Source organism: Labrus bergylta, chromosome 9 (assembly GCF_963930695.1).
Source record: "Labrus bergylta chromosome 9, fLabBer1.1, whole genome shotgun sequence".
Lineage (NCBI taxonomy): Eukaryota > Metazoa > Chordata > Actinopteri > Labriformes > Labridae > Labrus > Labrus bergylta.
The window spans coordinates 10,098,924-10,118,478 of NC_089203.1; the positions used below are offsets into that span (position 1 = coordinate 10,098,924).

The window sequence follows — 19,555 nt, forward strand, 5'->3', positions numbered from 1 at the left end:
GGAAAATTAGATATGGGGACAATGTATAGGAGATGACTAAATCCTATAAAAGGCAGTAAAGCAATACTTAGATGTCTGCTACCATTAAACCTGGCCCTGTTCGAGGACAAAATGACTTAGGGTGCACCTGAGATCAAAGGGGGTGCAGCTACAGAGGACGGCAACAGGTGTTATTGTTCCTGCATGTGGCCCCCAGTGAACAGAAAAGGTCATGTGCATCAGAACATGGATGTAGTAAACACAAAGTGAGTCACTGTTGTCATTTGAAAGCCTTTATCACTTATTGTATTGTTTGCATCCATTCCATTGAGGATGCAGAAATGTAAAATGAGGGTGCAATGCATGCTTTTGCACCCTCATAGAAGGAGTATGGGAGGAATACTGGGCACAGAGGGAGAAGGAGAGGGGATAAGATCTGTCAGGGGGGGATTTCTTTTTTTTCGTTCTAATATTAGACAAGATCGCCAGGCAGAATTTAAAGTATACATTTCATGATGCTACACACGCTTGTACAGTAGATGGCGGTATGCACGTTCAAGCTGTTAGCGAGCCGCCAAAAAAAAAAACACGAGAAGAAGAAGAGATTGTAGTCGTTGGAGCCTGCCAAAAATTCATCATCAGAAGAAGAAGAAGAAGAAGAAGGCTTGAGAAACATAGATGCTAGCTGCTTAGCATCGCGGCCGATATGAGCGACTGCTGAGCTCTCATTTTAAAGTCGCAGTAATAGGTCGCCCAAAACATTTGACTTACAATCCATCTCGTGATTTTGGAGACCGCGAAGCTGCCACTTCAGTCCCAGGACGACCAAAGTGCTGTCGCTGACGTTATGACCGATTTATTGTCTCGGTTCAAGTTGTTTTCTTAGCATTAGCCTCTGAGCAAAGACTGCTAGACATGGAGACCCGGGGGGCTGAAGACATGTTTGACTTCCGTCGGTAAGTCAGCAAGTTACTGTGATCTTCAACACACACACAAGTTAGACACAGACTCGTCTCTGTTCAGGGTTTACTCTGATTTATCAAAGTGAATACAGGATACTCGTATCATTGTCTGACATTTGAGTTAACTACTTAAAGCTAAGGCTGCTAAACGACTACACAACAGCTTTATAAAACATGAAGCTATCTAACTAACACAATAAGGCTGGTTTTTATTATAAATGTTTATTAAGCATCAGTGTGTATGTTAATTCAAGTGTGCACCTATCTGTAGATGGTTACTAAACTTACGACATCCTCTATTAAAAGCTTAAATTAAAGTTTACGCAACTTGTTTGTATTGATATTAGAGGCTCATGCAGCATGTGTGTCTGTGTGTGTCTTTGTGTGTCTGTGTGTGTCTTTGTGTTGGCTGAATAACTTTGTCATAGCAGTCACTTAATCATAAAACGAGTCCTTCATTAATAAAGACACAGATTGGTTATGAGGCCTGTACATGCAGCGGGGCTGTGTTGGGTTTTTAAAAACAGAACAGGTTTTATTTTAGACATCTCTTGTCTCTGCAGCCAAACATGTAGTGACACGTAATGTTTAGAAACTGAAGCTGCGGATGTTGTGACTCTACTGTGGACTGCAGATGTGTGCTTTCAGTAAATGAATCGTGTTGATCTTCGTGACCGATGAACTGAGCTGCACTTTGAACTTGAAGAAAAATTCCTCAGAGTCTTAATAGCCTTCACCCCCCCTGCTCCCCCCCGCCCCCCCCCTGCTCCCCCCCCCCTAAGATATCTGCATGTTAGAGGACATTTCATGTTGGGCAGTATTTCTTTAACAACTAGTATCTTGCGTCTTTGCAACACAATGACTGAATGTGGAGTAATCCTTAGTCAGTATATGTATAATCTTGGTGCTGAAGTGGCCTTCTGTTGCCCCAGTTAAAGCATATATTTGAGTCTGGCTTAATACTTTATTTTATTGTTAGTAGTATTGTCTTGTAACAAGAAGTTTCTATTTATAAAGGGATCACTTTGTATGTCCTAACAACTAAACAAACAAACAAACTAAAAGCTTTTTTTCTTCCATGGCAACACTATGCTCCTGTACTTACATCTCTACACATGTCACGTTGCTGTTTACTAGTTAAACATAGCTACATGCTGATTGCATGAACAGTGGCTGTGGGCTCACCTAACCTTAGCTTTATGTGGGGTGTTTAGAACAGGTACATGAACAATTGAATGACATGCAGTTGGTTTTGTTTGTTGTTTCTGATGAAATGTCATTCATTGCTTTCGGTTACTTCTGATCTGATCATGATCTTTGGTAACTTTCATTGACTCTTTTTGTGTTACTCTGATTCTTTCTTTGCACAGGTTTCCCAAAGACACATTAATCCTTTTGCTGTTACTGGTTTACTTTCCTGTGGGCGTTTGCTTGATGTTAATACGGATCTTTATCGGTGTTCACGTGTTCCTGGTCAGCTGTGCACTTCCAGAAAGTTTTGTTAGAAGGTAAGTATTTTATGTTTTCATATTATTTACACAACTCTTAGCAGAAATAATAGATTGTGACAGCTTTGCTGTTGTGATAGTCATGTGTTTTTCATCTAAATCTATTAGAGCCCAACCCATTAATAAGCCAATATTAGTGTATCAAGTGACTATTGGTATCGGCTAATATTATTAGATTTATTCACCAGTCAAACAGCATTTCATTTGAGTATCATTGTATTACACTAGCAGTTCTCTTTCACCAGCTGAGTGTGCTATAAAGATTATCAAAAGCATTATTACTCTCCAGAGTCAAGAGGTGACGCACGTACATGCACAGTTACTTTCCAGTTGAGTGACCATCTTGTCTTCATATATTATTTAAGTGTTAAATAAAGAAATAAAGAAAGAAAAGATATCGGCCGTTTTATCGGTATTGGATTTTTCCTCTTCCTCATATCGATATTGATATCAGCCCCAAAAATCCCAGAAAAAGTAATTTTACACATTTATAAAAACGGTGGTAGCAGTAAATGACAGTTAATGCTAACACACTTCAAACTGTGTATCCCATAAAACACCTTCAGTGTGACTGCTGCTTACAGATATGACTACAGTCAATTCAGTCAGTCAGTTAAGAACTGTTGCAGTGTGTGGCTCCTTTTTTATAAATGGTAAGGTTTGTGCCTGTTAAGCCATGATACCTTTTAAATGTGTCTGGCTCCTATTTATGTTCATGTGTAAATAAAGTTAATAACCGATGGATCCATGAGTCTTGATACACACTGAGCTGGTCCTCTTAGAAGTTTATGTTATTGAGAATGATTCACTGTGTGTTTCTGATCACACCTATCCATATTTCTTTTCTGTCTTTAGATTTATTGTTAGGATAATGTGCTCAGTCCTGGGGATGCATGTGAGACAAAAAAACCCTCGCTCCAGAGACAAGAACACCAAGCTGTACATATGCAACCACGTGACAGACTTTGACCACAACATAATCAACCTCCTGACCCCCTGCAATACTGTGAGTGTTTGACTTTTTTTTTTTTTAAATGTGTCTGTTTGATTTTGATAACTACCACGTTCAATTGTTTTAGCAAGTTTTAATTAGTGTGAATGTTATAAACATTGCAGTTTCTGAAAAGGTCAGGTACTTCTCAAAAGTTTCAAGTCATGTGCTGGAAATGGCACAGCATTGTTTTCCCAAATATAGACGATACTTGGTCGGGCCGCCCGGGTATTTTTATGACTATACAAACATTTCCAACCTTTTTTTTATTTATGCATAAAATGTATGCGCTGATGTGCTGCATGGATTGATAATTGACAACATCTGGATGCTCTCTGAGTGCGTGCGTGCAAAATAAAATAACAATTTTAAACCTGATATTAAAATATCTAAGCCTAACAGATTTGTTTAGATTATGTGTTGTTTTATTTGTGTTAACTGGTGCACAATGGTGGAGACCTTTTTTCCTGATTACCGACATGTGAATGTTTCATTTCAACAGTGTGAGCTGCAAGCATGACGCATTTTATTTAAAGGTTTATTTTTGTGCTTTTTAATGCCTCTATTCTAGAGACATGACAGTGGATAGTGTCATAAACTGGGGAGAGAGAGAGAGTGTGGAATGACATGTAGGGAAGGAGCCACAGGTCAGATTCTAACCTGGGCCGCTCCACTTGGAGGACTATGCCTCCGTACATGGGGCGTGCGCACTAACCACTAGGCTAACAGCGCCCCAACATAAAGCAGTTAAAAAATCTCATTTCAGGTCTCATTTAGAATTGGTCTGAAATAGGAGTTTACCACTTTGCACGTAGAATAAGTGATTTATAATATATTTAAGACTACATTATGCTTTGTTGTTTTTATATTCAGTGTTATATAAGGAACGCTTGCTTTGTGTTTTTCCGCTTGTTAGCCCCAGCTAGAGGGCTCAACAGGCTTTGTGTGTTGGGCCAGAGGCTTCATGGAGATCCATTCAGCGTCTGTCCAAGGAGTGTTAGAAGACTCTCTTCAGAGATACTGCGCCAGTGAAGGTATCCCGCCTTTGCTCCTGTTCCCTGAGGAGGACACCACAAATGGCCGCGCTGGTCTGCTCAGGTTCAGGTTAGTGTGAATATTTCTTACAGAGGATGAAACTACTTATAAAATAATGGAGATGAATTACTGTCTCGGCTGTTCCTTCTGTCAGATTTATCTTTGTCAGCCGTGTTTGCCTTGTTACAGCGTACATTCTCGACTAATGAATACATGTTTTCAATCTCAGCTCCTGGCCTTTCTCCCTGACTGACTCCATTCAACCTGTGGCCTTACGGGTGACCAGACCGTTGATTGCTTTGGTAATGTTCATTTACCTTGTAAACAAATATGAGGAGGGATAGATCATTCAAATGCTATTGTGTGTTTACAGAATTGACTTTTTAAATCTTTACCGCTCCGTAAAATATTGTGAGTCATTTGTGACTGGTACAAGGAGACCATGTAACGTTGACCTTTTGTCAAGCCTTAGTTACTGTTACTAGGTAAGACGAAATCTCTTGTCGCCGAGCTCTTTCTCATTCAAAAATGATGATGCCCCATGATTTAACAGACTTTTTTTTTGTGCGACACGCTGAAAGACTTGTCCCATGCGAAGGTCAAACTGGAAGTAGCCGAGCAACGGTTGCTATGAGTGTTGTGGGCCCTCTGATTGGCACCAATCAGACCAATCATTCTCTCTGATTGGTGGGTCAGCAGGCCAATCAGAGAGCTAAGAAAGGGTCAATGGTACTGCCTGTATTATAAGACTTAAATGTTCTTTACTACAAAGGAAGGAGGGAAGTTATTAGAGGTAAATAATGTATTTAAAATGCCTTTTCAAAGTAGGAGTAAGTAGGAGTAAGCAGATGAGTGTGGGCTGCTTCAATATAATCCAGTCATCTGAGCACCAGGAATAACATGTAGAACTCAGTGTCGTGTTGCTGTACGCAGCTGCAGCTAAAAGGAGGACTTTCACAAACACTGGAGATATTTTTAAACGCTGGAGAGATTGTTTGGATCACCAGGGCCCCATGCCATAACTATTAGTATTCATACACTCTCTTCTGCTGTCAGTTCATACATATACATACACTGAAATGTAACACTATGGCTGATATGATTGTGTTTTGTCTGTCCACAGAGTACACCAGAGTCAAGTTGGCTGTTGGAGCTCTTGTGGACATTTTTCGCTCCATGTACAGTGTATCATGTAAGGTACTAAATAATTTGTATCATTTATTTCCATCCATCGGTTGAACCCTGATACTCTGCAGATAGATGATCGATAGAAACTAAAATACTTTTGTAGAGCTTTGAGTTACTGAAACTGTATCCATAACATTGAAAAACAAGGAGATGAACTGTTCACTGTGGAACATCCCTAAGTGTTCAGTATCGTCTCTCGCCAGTACTGTTGATTAGTTAGCATGTTTCAATAAGTAGATAGTCTCTTTATGCGTTTGAACATTTGTGTTATCACCGTTGTTTTCAGAGTAACTTTTTGTGTTGCTTCTTTTTTTCATTTCTATCCCAGTTGGCTCCCAACCATATCCAGACAAGAAGACGAGTCGATGCAGGAGTTTGCCAACAAAGTCCAGGAGGTAAACCAATGGTGTTCAGTTGGCTAGAATCATCTTTGGGTAACGGCACTAAGGAAAAAGACACGCTTAAACTAATGCAACTTAGGCGAGGTAATGGAGCACAGGCACTGGACACAAACTCGCCTCAGACCCCTACCTACACACGCTAAAATCACACATGCAGTGTGTGTGTGTGTGTGTGTGTGTGTGTCCTCCTCAAGCATACAGAGTTTGGCTGCACAATAACACCGGGCAAACTACAACCACACAGCTCGTATTGCGTTATTTATTGTTTAATAATACTAAAATAACCCTGTGAGGATTCTTCACCGGAAAAAAAATGAAATGATGAAATGTTCACTTTCTGTTGTGCTTTGAAGTCATCGCGCAATCTTAACAGGTCAAACAGTCGACAAAATGTGGAACTCTCTCCCTCATATTATGACTCACATGAGCAGGCTCTCAAAGTGAATGTTCATTCCTTACTTTTATATTCCTGTACAAATAGTTTGTAGTTCCAGTTGTCACGTGGCCTGAAGCTCACTCTCTCGCTCATGCTCTCTCGCTCTCTCCCTGTTTCATTGACTGTCCCTCTCCTTCCCTGAAAAACCAGGGCCCTGGGCACTTGCCCACTTTGCCCATGCAGTGATCCGCCTATGCTGTACAGGGAACTTACTAATCTCCCGATTGTTCCCTCAAAGCAGAACAGTAGTATATTTGTTATAACTCCTGTAGAATCTGACTTGTCCTGTCTGCTCTTCACCTGCAGCTGTGCATTAGAAGTTTGAATCTATCTGACTTTGATTACAGCTACTAGCCAGTGAACTTGGCCTGGTATCCACCAAGATCACAAAAGCTGATAAAGCAGAGCACGTCAAGAGGAAAAGGCACACTTTACCACAAGCTTCAACAAGTAAGTAGATACAATGTAGACACAATGTGTAGAATTCTCTTAAAGGAATTCAACTGGTAGGATTTCAATTTTGAGTCGATGTCAGCTCGTCTGTTTCCTGCCTTAGATGTCAGACCTGCTTCTATCGGCCTTGGCTTCATGGTCCAGAGTTTGGGCACAGATGATCGTAGGATTGCCAAAATGGCCCAACAGGTGAAGGACGTGCTGCCTCATGTCCCTCTGAATGTAATCACAAAGGACTTAGGTAGGCCTGGTTTCCATTCCTATTACTGCCTCATAACCCTGCCATGTTTGGTCTGTTCTTCTGTTATTTACCATCTAGATGGTGTATACTTTCAAATGATAGCACTAAGGCCTGGGTCCACCTAGCATTTTTCTTTCCGGGCAGAAAAGTGATGGCAAAAGCATGAAGTGTGTGTGCTCTGACAAGAAAAGCGCTGCATGTCCGTCTTGTCTCTATGACGACAGTCTGTTGACAACGGCCGCTGTATGACGGACACTGCTCTGTTACTTTTTACTTTATGATTTATTTTAGATTGTTTATTTCCTGATTAGACCCGGAGATAAGAGGATGTGGGTACAAGACATGATCCCAAGGGGGGCAATAATACATGGAATATCATACATTTGGAAAAGAGCGTCGGTGACATCAACAGCACCTTTGTGAAATGTTGAAAGAGTTACAGTTTGAGCTCTCAGAGGGGACGCACAAAAAACGGGTTGCACTCAGAAAAAGCTGAGTTTTTTTTCCAAGCGGCCGCCTGCTGCAGCAAACGCTCTCTACTCATTGTAAACAATTGAAAAAAGACGCTGGCGCTCAGAAAAAAACGCTGGGTTGACACAGGGCTTTATAAAGCGTGGCTGCGCTGTGGATGATCGTGCACTTACTATTTCTTTTGTAATTGTGTGCAGCAAAAACCAACTGTGTTGACACAACCATAACAAACCTGCTTGAGAACAAGGAGGAAACCCAAATGGAAGCAACTGGGACGTCGACATTAGGGCCTTCAAGGAACAGCTCCTACTCCTCTGGTTCTGCTCCCACCATTAAGGTTTGAGATTCATCGTGCTGAAACACCTCAGCTCCCTCACTGTAGGAGGTGTCATTAAATGATTGCTAGACATTTAGGAGGGAATTGTGAATTACATGTAAATACTGACATTTAGGGATTTGAGGTCAACTTCTTCATACCTCAGATGAAAACAAATCTAAACTAATTTAATCTCCACAAATGTGTGAATATTTGTCTTTTCATCCACAGCCTGCCGCCAAAGCTTTCGGGAGATCGCCAACTGATAGACATTTGTCTCTCCAAGAGAGAAAAGAGGCACTGTATAATTTTGCAAGAAGGTAAAGGTTTTACTGTTTTAAACTTTAATACATGATTAAGAGATTTAATAATATTCAAGAGGAGCAAAATCTTGTTAAAGGTTGCAGCAGGAATGCAACAAAGGTCAGCCTGACTTGATTGGAAAACAATCAACTGTTGTTTTGATGAAACATTTCAAGACTCATCGACACAACCCCAGTTTCTAAACCATTGAGATAATGTGGATGAAGAATGTGATGATGTGCAAAACATTGAAACCCCACGTTTAATTAAAAATAGCAAAAAAGTTGGGACAGGGTCATATTCATCCCTTTTAACACTTTGTATACATTTTGGGAACTGAAGAGATGTGCATGTGGGATGTTTCACCATTCTTGATTAAAGGACCAATATGTAAGAAATCTACTGAATTAAATCATGAGTGACCTTTCTATATCATGACACATTAAGGAACATGCTATGATGAAGTGCTGACTTCTCTGACAACAGTGCAGCAGCCAGTATGTCCTTCTACATTTAGAATCCGGTCCAGAATGGTCTGTACCTGTTCGCCTGAGAAGTAGGCGGTTTTAAGGCACCCCCACACACCCGTGTTGGACGCCCCTCGGTTTTCGAGGCAAAAGGCAAATTAAAACATTTTGCAGCGATGGAGAGGAGGTTCAGATATAAATGATTCTCCCCGACCCAAAAAGCCTCTGCATGGTTTCTAATAAACTCCACGAGCAGAAACGCTCCTAAACCTGTATATACTGTATGGTTAAGCATAAATGGGGCCTTTGCAAATGTGCAGGTTACCCAGGCCATGTCCACCAATATATCCCCATATCATCAAGGCTGTACGATTATGAACTGTGCACTGAACAACCCAGATGCTCCTACTCCTCTCAAGCTGAAAAGGTCAAATGTTGATGTTGTGCGATGATCATGCAGGAAAATGAATTCAGATGTACTGTATACTTTGTGAAACCGTCTTGAAACAAGACATACTATCTTTACAGTTTGAAAGTGTAATAGAGAGTGTGTGTGGCACATTTACCAGGTGTGTGTCAAACAGAGAATACTTAATTATTATAATAAACTGAACACTGACTTCTTGTATTACTTTTTCTCTCTCATCTAGACGCTACATTGAAAAACATGGACTGGATCAAGAGGACACTCATTAAGCACACTTTGGGTCAAGCCATCAACTAGTCAGAAAGAAGACTATTCAACTTGCATAGCATTCTAATTTGAATGGTGATTTTTATATACTGTCGACAGGTTTCATTAAAAGACAGATTTTGTTTAATGCAAATGACGGAGAGAAGTATTTAGAGCATAAACATTCATGGAAAGGTGATACTGCATGTGTTTGGTTCTTCATTCTGACTGATACATAATTTTGATATCAATTTGTATTATGATCCACTGACTGTGAATCATCTATTTATTTTTATAATGTCCAGAAATGTCAAAGAAAATAAAGTTCAGCTTGACCGTAGACATTTGCAAGTGATGCTGTTTTTTTTTTTTTGTTTGTTTTTTTAGCAATTGACTCCAACGCCAATTTATGGAAAATGAAATTAATACGACTTTGGTGTAAATTAAATTTAATCTGTAGGCTGAATATTTCGGTTTTAAACCTGACGAGTACTTGTTATTTGTCGTTTAAGTTTCCAATGCATATGTACATTACCCCGAAAACAAAACAAGCAGATTGTGCCGCTAGAGGGAACCAGAGGGTAAATATTTAGAGGTTGTGCATCCGTACTGAGTAGTGTACATAGACTGTAAATATTAGGTAGAGTACATTAAACAAAAAGAATAAGTAAATGAACGTATTCACTGATTTTATTGTTCAAAGAAAGACTGAAGAAAACTTGTTTAAGACAAGACTACACCAGAGAGACTGCACCTCGATCGATGAGTAAGTGGTTTGATTCGGGAAAATGAATAAAGTGCTGTCCTGAGTTTGGACAAACCCTATTCTTAAAGACATAATTGTGTCTGGGCGGTATTTTGATACCACCTTTCAAACAAAGCCATTTGGGTTTTAAAAGCCATATTTCCTGCAGTCCCTAAAGGTAACGTTGTCGCTACACCGGATGTGACGTGTGTTCCCTCTTTCTAGCGGCGGACTAGCGAGATTAAGCTAACAGACTGAGCTCATAATGTCAGGTGTTGTGGAAACTTTGGACGAACCTGTGGACGTCAAAGATGATAAAGAGTTTGACATAGAGACAGAGGACCACTTCGGCGATGATTTCATGAACGACCCGACTCGATATTTATTTTACAGGTACTTGTTCTGTTCTACTTTCTGTGAATGTTTGGCTGCTTAGCTTACGAGCTGCTCGGACCTGCAGAGACAGACATGTCATGAGATAATAACTTAAGTTTACAAACACATGGAAACATGTTTGAGAAGTTCTTATTTCATGTGTATTTTCTTAGTGAGTGTACTTGTATAACGTTACCACTAATTTGACTGGGATCAAAAACAAACACTGTAAAGGTGGTCAGGTAAATTCAGATTTGTGTTGTAAGTGACTTAATAATGCTCTTTGGATTGTATCACTTTATTCAACATTGACTCACTAAGTACCATGAGCAACCAAGAAATCCATCCCAGGTGTTTGTTGTTGTTTCAGAGACAGAAAGGAGTGGGCTGACCTGCAGCCTGTACCCCAGGATGATGGACCAAATCCTGTGGTGAAGATCGCCTACTCTGAGAAGTGTGAGGTTTTTTAACCTTTATTTTACCAGGCAGAATTGCTTGAGATCAAATTACCTTTTTTTCGAGCAAGGCCTGGCCAAAGTGGCAGCAGCAGAAAAGAAATATAAGACAAACCCAAAAAGAAAGCACAGACATAAGAAAAAGAGACAAATACAGTCCAGAAGAAGAAGGAGGAGGAGATCATGTTAAACAAAGCACAACACCACAATACACACTGAAAGAACAATTATGTGATGATGATAAAATACTATGCAGTGAAACATTTACACACTCCAAAATTAGCCTTTAAAAAACTTGTGAGCCGAGTTTGTTGGGAGAAAGAAATGATAGAGTTGTAATGTATTGGTATCGTTTTTTCTTCTTCCTGTAACCACTGATATTAGACCTCACTAATAGTCACTGGTTCTGTTTTCCAACAGTTGCAGATGTTTATGACTATTTCCGTGCTCTCTTGAAGAATGATGAAAAAAGCGAGCGGGCCTTCGCTTTAACCGCAGAGGCCATCGAGCTGAATGCTGCCAATTACACCGTTTGGTGAGCAATGCATCGACTTTTTGTCGTTTTTGTCTTTCATTTTGTAAACATGTTGGGGAACAAAAGGAGAGAGGCAATTTCCTGTTTGAAATGTTCAGTAGCCTGTGGTATTTTGGAGAGGATTCAAACATACATCGATCCACTGATTGATTAGAGATGTATCCAACTACTAATGCAGGAAGTGAACACAGTCTTGCAATTTGTCGTCCATTCTCTACCACTTGTGAATGTGCCAACGCACTACCTCAAACTATCAACAAAAAGTACGTTGTTTTGGAAATTTGCAGGCACTATAGACGAGTACTGCTTCAAGCCCTGTCTAAGGACCTCAGAGAGGAAATGAGGTACATTACTGCTATCATTGAGGAGCAGCCCAAAAACTACCAAGTCTGGTGAGTGCTGGCAAAGTATGTTTAGATTGTTGTTGTTTGCCATTATCGTATAAATGCAGCAATTATTCATGATCAGGTCATGATTAATGTCACTTTGGATATTTTTTTATTGTTTGTTTTTATCAAATGTAAAGCAATGAAATGTGACTAGTTGGAGATGCTTCAAAAACAAGAGCGTACTTTTAAGAACTCTTCTCTCCCAGGCATCACAGACGGATGGTGGTAGAGTGGTTGAATGACCCCTCAGAAGAATTGGAGTTCATTGCAGACATTCTCAGTCAAGATGCAAAGAACTATCACGCCTGGCAACACAGACAGTGGGTCATCCAGGTAGGTCTTTCACTGCAGTATCAATGTCCAGATCTTAAAGAATATGTCACTTACATCGACTCAAATCTGCCCACCAATAAAGGCCTACTCATAGTAAAGACTGAGGTCTGGCAGTCGTATCTTTCCAGCAGCACTGCTGCAGACACACAGCCTGTTTGGATGCAGCAGCAACTCAGCAAGGCAGCTATCATCCACTGCTCAGCTGTGAAGTGTCTCTCTAACTTCAGCAGAGTATGAGACTATGATGAAAGAGTTAGATCAACTCTGTGCCCCTCTCCTTCAATGCCTCACTGAATGCTTTACTTGTAAATGTGATTGTTTGTTGCTGTTCTGCTGAAGTCATGTCGACAGTATTTGTCTCATCCATTATGGGACCTCAACTAAAAGCACAGCATGATGAACATAACAAGATCGTTGCCCATACATGTTGTATTTATTTTTGATTCCAGGAGTACAAACTGTGGGACGACGAGTTGGAGTTTGTGGAAAATCTTTTGGAGGAAGATGTGAGGAATAACTCTTCGTGGAACCAGAGACATTTCGTCATTTCTCACACCACAGGCTTCTCTGACCCAGCCATAGTAGAGAGAGAGATTCAGTAAGTATATGTTGTTTGGACGATTAGTTTGTCAAATGTTACAACCCCATTTCCTCAAAAGTCAGGAGGTTGTGTGAAACATAAAAACAGAATGTGATGATGTGCAGCAGATTGAGATCCTCTTAAGTTGATAATAGCACAAATACAACTTTTCAAATGCCTCTTGGTCTTCAGTATGTGCACGTGTGAACTAGCTCCAAGCTATCTCTGGTGCAATGCATCAAATGGCAACATTTATGTTTAATATTGTATTCTTTACTAAAAAGAGATTGAGTTTTTAACTGCATGTATTTGTGTCAGGTACTGCCTGAAGCAGATCCGGAAGGCTCCCCACAATGAAAGCGCATGGAACTATTTGAAAGGGTAAGGTGTCATTTTTCAGTAGTTTATTTAACAGGGATTTGATCCTTCTGAATTCCGGATCTTCCGACCTGAAATGTAAACCCATGAGACTTTATTTTAGGGATGGCACTATTTCTCACACATAGGCTGTCACAAATATTACAACACATATGGTCTAAGTATATTTTCTGACTCTTTTAGAATTTATTTGTATCCTTATAAAACCGTCGTGTAAGATCAGTCAACTAGCGGACTTCTGTACTTGCTCTCTACCCACCCTGTTAGTGTCTTGAGTTCTCTACAGGGGATCAGAGAGAGAGAAAGACGTCTGCTGTTATGTTTCTCTTATTTAGATGCAAAACTTTAGGTTTGATGTCTCATAAAACATTGTTGTTTTAATTGCTCTGTGCTGCTGATGTTATTCTGCTCTCTCTTCGTTTTGCTACGTCATTAATAAGCTTCTAACATGAGGCTCACTTATTGTGATTACAAAATCAATGGTGAAACTTTTTGGAAATAGGAGTCATGTTCTGGCCACTTTGTGAAACAATACAGTTCTTTTAGGGCACCCTCACACTGAGCAAAGTTGATCCCCCGCCGGCCTGCACTCACACTGCTCCAGGACTAACCGGGCCTGTGCATGGTTACCTCTTATATAACGTCAAAATATACAACACATGCATGGCTTTACGAAATTATGAAGCGTGCTTTGTTTACACATGAAAACTCGAAAATAAAAATAAAAATGACGCACGGTCGAGTCCGTGTCATTGGTGAACAACACAGAAAACATGACAGATACTTTACTGACTTTGTGGCTGATTTTGAGTCGATACAGCTTTAACACTCCAGGATTTCTCCATAATGAATGCTGTCCACGTTGTGTACCCGCATGCTTGTGCTCGTGCATTAACTGTATCGTGCTGAAGCACACGTCTTCCAAGCGTTCCAGGGGTAAAGTGCTCAGGTAGAGAACTGATTGCCTAGTGTGAGTGCTCACTAAGTAAAAATGAAGATTTTAAATGAAAGGTAAAATAAAAATAAGGTCACCTCTTCTCTGCATGTTATTTGTCACAGAGATGATTTAATTCTGGATTTCTTTTTTTTTTCCATTCTATAAAGTGCAAAGACAAACAATGTCTCACAGCAGTAAATATGAACTGTACATATGTCTCTTATATTCACCTAAGGCTGGAGGAATTCTGCAGGGCTAAAGTGGTGCAAAAACACAAAATCTTCAAATGAATGATTTATCATTGTGTGAAAATGTACCAAATAAACAATAAAAGAGACAAAAACAGGACACAAGGCTAAACATGGATAAGAGATGGTGCAGAAAAGACATTTACTGGTGCATTCAAATGTATCATAATTCAGGTAAAGAGAAGTTTAGTGCTAAAAAATTTGGGGGAAGACCCTCAGATCCCCCTACATGATGTGTCCGACTAGAACATGGCTAATATTTCCCGATTAGGTGTTGAACAACAGATTTTTTCTGAAGACAAAGACATGTTTTAAGATAACTTAGAGGCATAGCATTTGTGCATTCAAACATTTAGTTTTACTTTGTTGTACGAATGGGTATGTATGTGTTGTGAGCATCCTGTTTAATCTGATATTCATTAAACGAAACAAGTGGGGGGAAAAACAAGTGAAGATTGTTATCATTAGAAAACCAATCCCCCCCTCTTCATCTTTACAGGATGCTGCAGGACAGAGGTCTGTCGTCTCCACCAGGTCTGCTGCAAAGGATCCTGGAGCTGAAGGAGACGCATTGTTCAACTTATCTTCTCGCTTTTCTGTTTGATTGCTATGAGGACGCTTTGGAAAGCAGCAACCAAAAAGAGAATATGGAGGAAGAGGAACAAAAGCAAACTTTACAAAAGGCTCTAGCAGTAAGTTAACTTTTTTTTTTTTAAAGGAAAAAGAACCTTGAAAATGTTGACTATTCAGATTCCAGACACTAACTGGTTTATTTTTCTAAGATGTGTTTTTATTTTTGATCGTGTAAACTTTGCATCTATTATTTCCTGACTTTCCTTGTGTTTGCCCCCATCACCACCACCCTGCCTCCATGAAGATTTGTCAACTTCTGGCACATGAGAAGGACACCATCCGCAAGGAGTACTGGCTGTTTTTGGGACGTTCTTTAAAGAGCAAATGTGGAGTTCCCTCCAATGAGCCCACAGCAGATGTTCCTGACCCAACAGTCCCTACATCTGGGAAACCGGCAGTGAGCTAGACCTCCACAAGCCTTGCAACATTTCCACTTCTGCTCTGCTTCATGAATCTGTCAAGAGAACCAGCCTATGAGTTTAATATGACTGTAATTTGTTACATCGTATGAGTGAAGGATAATCACTAACAAGAGATCAGCTAAGAGAAGTGAGCATTGTTAAAATAAAGAGATGGACCTCTTAGCATAAGTCCTTAACATGGAACAGGAGAAACTAGGCTCTGTTTTAACTTCTGATAGAAAAGTGTATCATGTTACATTTAGTTTGTCACCATTCTCAGTAGAAAGAACTGCATACTCATGAGCTGATTTAAATGTGTCTTATATCACCTTTAGAGTTGTAAGAGAAGTCACTCTTTGTTTAGATTGGTAATAAATGTGTTTGTCTTTCACACTCACACATCGTTCTTTCTTTTTTTGACCCAAGTCCCCTCGCCATGACTAAACCGCTGTTCTTCAAATGAATGTTGTCACTGATATGAGGACACATTTTTAAATTTGAATAAAATAATCCCTAACAGCAGGAGCATTGAGAAGGTTATGATTTATGAGTATTTATCAGTCAGTCTTTTTCGTTCAAAGTTGAAGCACATTAAAAAAAGAAGTACGATGTCATGTTGTGTAGATTTGCACACTGACTCTGAAACTTTCTCAGAAATTTAGGATTGATTTTCTGTTTTTCGTATCCAGCCCTGTGTGGGTGTGTGTGTGTCTTTAGTGTCCCCACCATACTGCCAATGGCTGTTCAGTAATCAGGAGATTGGTATTCTTATTAGTATGTGGTTCCAGTATAGAGAGCAGCGTATCAAATTGGACCATTGACATCCTGAAATACACCTGGGAGCGATTGGAATAGTTCTGCAGCTCTTTAATCGACATTGGAAACTCTCCTCGCTCTTGTCATGTTTACATGCAGACAGACCCCGTTGTTTTTTTTTTTCAGAGTGAAAGAACCACAAAATCATCTTCACTGCTTGATCACACAAATTTTGGGAATCAAAAAAAGAAACACGATCGAACTCCAGTGTGCAATGTGTCTGTGCGTAACGTTTTATATTTGGGGATAATGGATCCAAAAAAACGCATCAAGTGTGCAAAGACCTTCTTTAACATGAAATGCAACTACATACATTTTTAAGAATCAACGTTATTTTGGTCATTTAAAGGTCACGTTATGCAAAATACACCTTCCATATTTGTCTAATACTAATATGTATCCCTTGGTTGTCCTCCCAATGATGAGAAAAGTCCATCCTCTTTGTCTTTTGCCTGCTCCACTTTTCAGAAAATGTGTGATGAAACAGGCCTTTTGGAGATTTTCCCTTCATGACATCACAAAGGGGCAGTAACCCCTCCCCCAGGTGGGTGACACTCCCACAGCTATGTGTTTGTTCTGCCCTCTGAGTCTGCCTTCTCACTGTAAACAATAGGACATGGAGCGAGAAAGCCCGAGCCACCCAAGCCCTTCCAGAGAGGGGTGTGGTCTAACAGATCATTTGCATTTAAAGCTACAGACACAGAAACAGCCTGTTCTGAGCAGGGCTGGAACAGAGGGGTTTATAGGCAGGATCAAATACAGGATCAGAGTGGATTTAGAACAACAAGCGTCACAGACATGTTTTTGGGGAGCTCTGAGACTTATTTAAACTGGTTGAAAAGGAGGAGAATATGTGACCTTTAAATGTTTTCCAAACTCAAAGTCTGAAAAAGTATAAAATTGTGTTGCAATCAAATTCTCATAAATCAATGTTTCATTCATGGTTTATTGGAAGTATCAGAATATTAGTGTTATAGCTTTATTATTACAACCAAGCTGTTGGTTTGACAGCAGTTGTGATTACAGCTCCTCTAAATACATTATATTAGAGTGGGGAGTGTTACCTTCACTGATTGAAGACCCTCCGACTTTCAAGTACACATCATCATTAAATGTGACCTTACTGAGCATAAAGGTCAGAGGCCACAGTGATTCTGATTCTACAGGGCATAAAGGCAAATAATAATTCAGTGTTAGGCTCTAAATATTTCCACCATACTTATTTAAAACAGTTGGTAGTTTTGTCTCAGTGACTTTGGATCAGTTCTGCATGATTATGAAACAGACACTTGTGTTGATTATGAGCCTTAATGTCAAACAGGGCCTCAACACAATCCAGCCTGTTAAAGATGAATATAAATACTGTTTCAGGCTTCTAAACTAAACTAATCAAGTACCTGCTGCATCACCTCAAGCGCTGCTTGAACCACAACGTTCCCTAGTGGTAAAACCAAGAACAAAAAGGGTCCCAGACAGTGTTGTAATTAAAATACTGATTAAATACAGCATCAGTCCAAACATCTGTCAAGGATCCATTTCAGTCTTCAGGCTAGACTGCCTGCAGCCAAAAAGCTGTCCTGTGTTTTGGTGCTAGTATTTGATTTCTTTGACCAACAGGGTCGGGATTGCTTGTGATGCCGTTGGCTGTTATTTAGGATGCATTCACAAACGAGGTGGATTACAAAGAGAGCAGTGTATACATGTGGACTCTTGGAGGAGGTCCATCTTGGTTCTGTGACATCTGTTTCTTATAAACGTTGAAGGCAGCTCGACTGTGTGGGATTTGTAGCTTCTCCATTTACAACACTGAGACACGGTGGTAGCATTAATACCATTAATGTGCAGAACATGCAATGGGAAATCTGCTTTCCCTAAGTTATGAAATAATTAATAAAGAAAGTAGAACATCAGATTGTAGAAGTTTTTTTTTTCTTGTAGGGCAGAAGCAGTTTGACAGTATACTCAAAACGTATATTACCTGTTTCACCGTTCTAACACCGACATTCAGTTTATAAATTGTGTATGAATATCTGCTCTGGCAGCTAACAAAATAATAACATCCTATGTTGCGCTTAAAGTTGTGTTTTATCATGTAACCAAAACCCTGCCCTGATTTGCAGAATAAAATGAAGCAAAAAACTTGAGCTAATAAATAAGGATCAGTTCACAGATTTGAGGACTCACAAAACAGTTTTTTTACTCGTTACATTTTTATAGAGATGAGGTGATGAAAACTATACGAAAAAGCATGCATTGAAAAAGCTGCAACTTTATTGTCTGAAATTAGCCCAAGTTTGAAGGCAAAAACTGCTGTTTAAAATTAGACTATTTTAGGCTAGGTCTAGAAGCTAGCACTCCATAGAGCCCCTTACAAAATTGCCAAGCTTTCCTGTGGACATAAACATGTCTTTAACAAAAGAAGAAATTTCATTTTTCAATAATTTCCCAACTGTAATATTTCCATATCCTTAAGGTATTGTGCTGCTAATGGTCATAAAGTACTGCTTTGAGGTTGGGCAGAATCTTTCCTAAAGATTTTGAAGATGTAAATGGTAAATGGACTTCAGTTTGTAAAGCGCTTTTCTAGTCTTCTGACTATTCATGGAGCTTTTACACACTTACCCATTCACACATTGACAAGGCTGTTAAATAAAGTCTCCATCAGTGTTAACTGATCCCATTCACTCAGTTGGTAGAGTCGGTTGCCTCTCATCCGGGTAGTTGGGGGTTTGATCCCCAGCTCCCTTAGCAACATGTCCGATGTGTCCTTTTTTTTTTAACCTTTATTTAACCAGATAATTAACCTATTGAGATCAAGATCTCTTTAACAAGGGTGACCTGGCCAAGAGGGCAGCAGCACACGTCATAATGAATATTACTGTACATTACTGTTATTTTTTCTCGGCTGTTCAAAGAAAATTTCCTAGTCATGAACCAGGTTCTGTTGAATGACACTGGCCTGAGACAATGTGGTCCACCTTAATTAAAATAAATATCAAATCTACATACACGACTCTGATACAACTTTTAGTTTTCAGTAACAGATTTGTCATATACATGCAGAATCAATACTTAAGTCACTATATTGTTTGGTGTCAGAGAAATTGTCCCTTTGCAGTCCTAGGAGAATTCTCCACTCACATTTCAGCAGGCTTTGGCTTTGCAAGGAAAACAGTCAGTGTCACAGAGCAGTTGCCTCAAGAGGAATAATTGTTGTCACATGATTGAGATTCTGTTTGCAGTGGTAATTTTTCTGAAGGAAACTTTGTAAATTATTGATGGGCCATGTTGACACAACCATAAGTA

General features: G+C 39.7%; 2 protein-coding genes across 2 annotated transcripts; both read left to right on the plus strand.

Moving 5' to 3' along the window:
* Nucleotides 1-620: 620 nt before the first annotated feature.
* aup1 (AUP1 lipid droplet regulating VLDL assembly factor) lies at nucleotides 621-9,764 on the plus strand. Its single transcript, XM_020634403.3, has 12 exons — nucleotides 621-935; nucleotides 2,312-2,449; nucleotides 3,305-3,455; nucleotides 4,357-4,544; nucleotides 4,705-4,777; nucleotides 5,599-5,672; nucleotides 5,992-6,058; nucleotides 6,848-6,950; nucleotides 7,057-7,194; nucleotides 7,863-8,002; nucleotides 8,213-8,301; nucleotides 9,402-9,764. Exons 1-12 carry the CDS (start codon nucleotides 895-897, stop codon nucleotides 9,445-9,447), a joined length of 1,248 nt encoding a protein of 415 aa, XP_020490059.1. The 5' UTR covers nucleotides 621-894; the 3' UTR covers nucleotides 9,448-9,764.
* Nucleotides 9,765-10,375: 611 nt separating this feature from the next.
* fnta (farnesyltransferase, CAAX box, subunit alpha) lies at nucleotides 10,376-15,830 on the plus strand. The gene is made up of 9 exons (XM_020634380.3): nucleotides 10,376-10,562; nucleotides 10,915-11,000; nucleotides 11,420-11,534; nucleotides 11,822-11,926; nucleotides 12,130-12,256; nucleotides 12,706-12,854; nucleotides 13,155-13,217; nucleotides 14,899-15,091; nucleotides 15,277-15,830. Exons 1-9 carry the CDS (start codon nucleotides 10,435-10,437, stop codon nucleotides 15,436-15,438), a joined length of 1,128 nt encoding a protein of 375 aa, XP_020490036.2. The 5' UTR covers nucleotides 10,376-10,434; the 3' UTR covers nucleotides 15,439-15,830.
* Nucleotides 15,831-19,555: the final 3,725 nt, after the last annotated feature.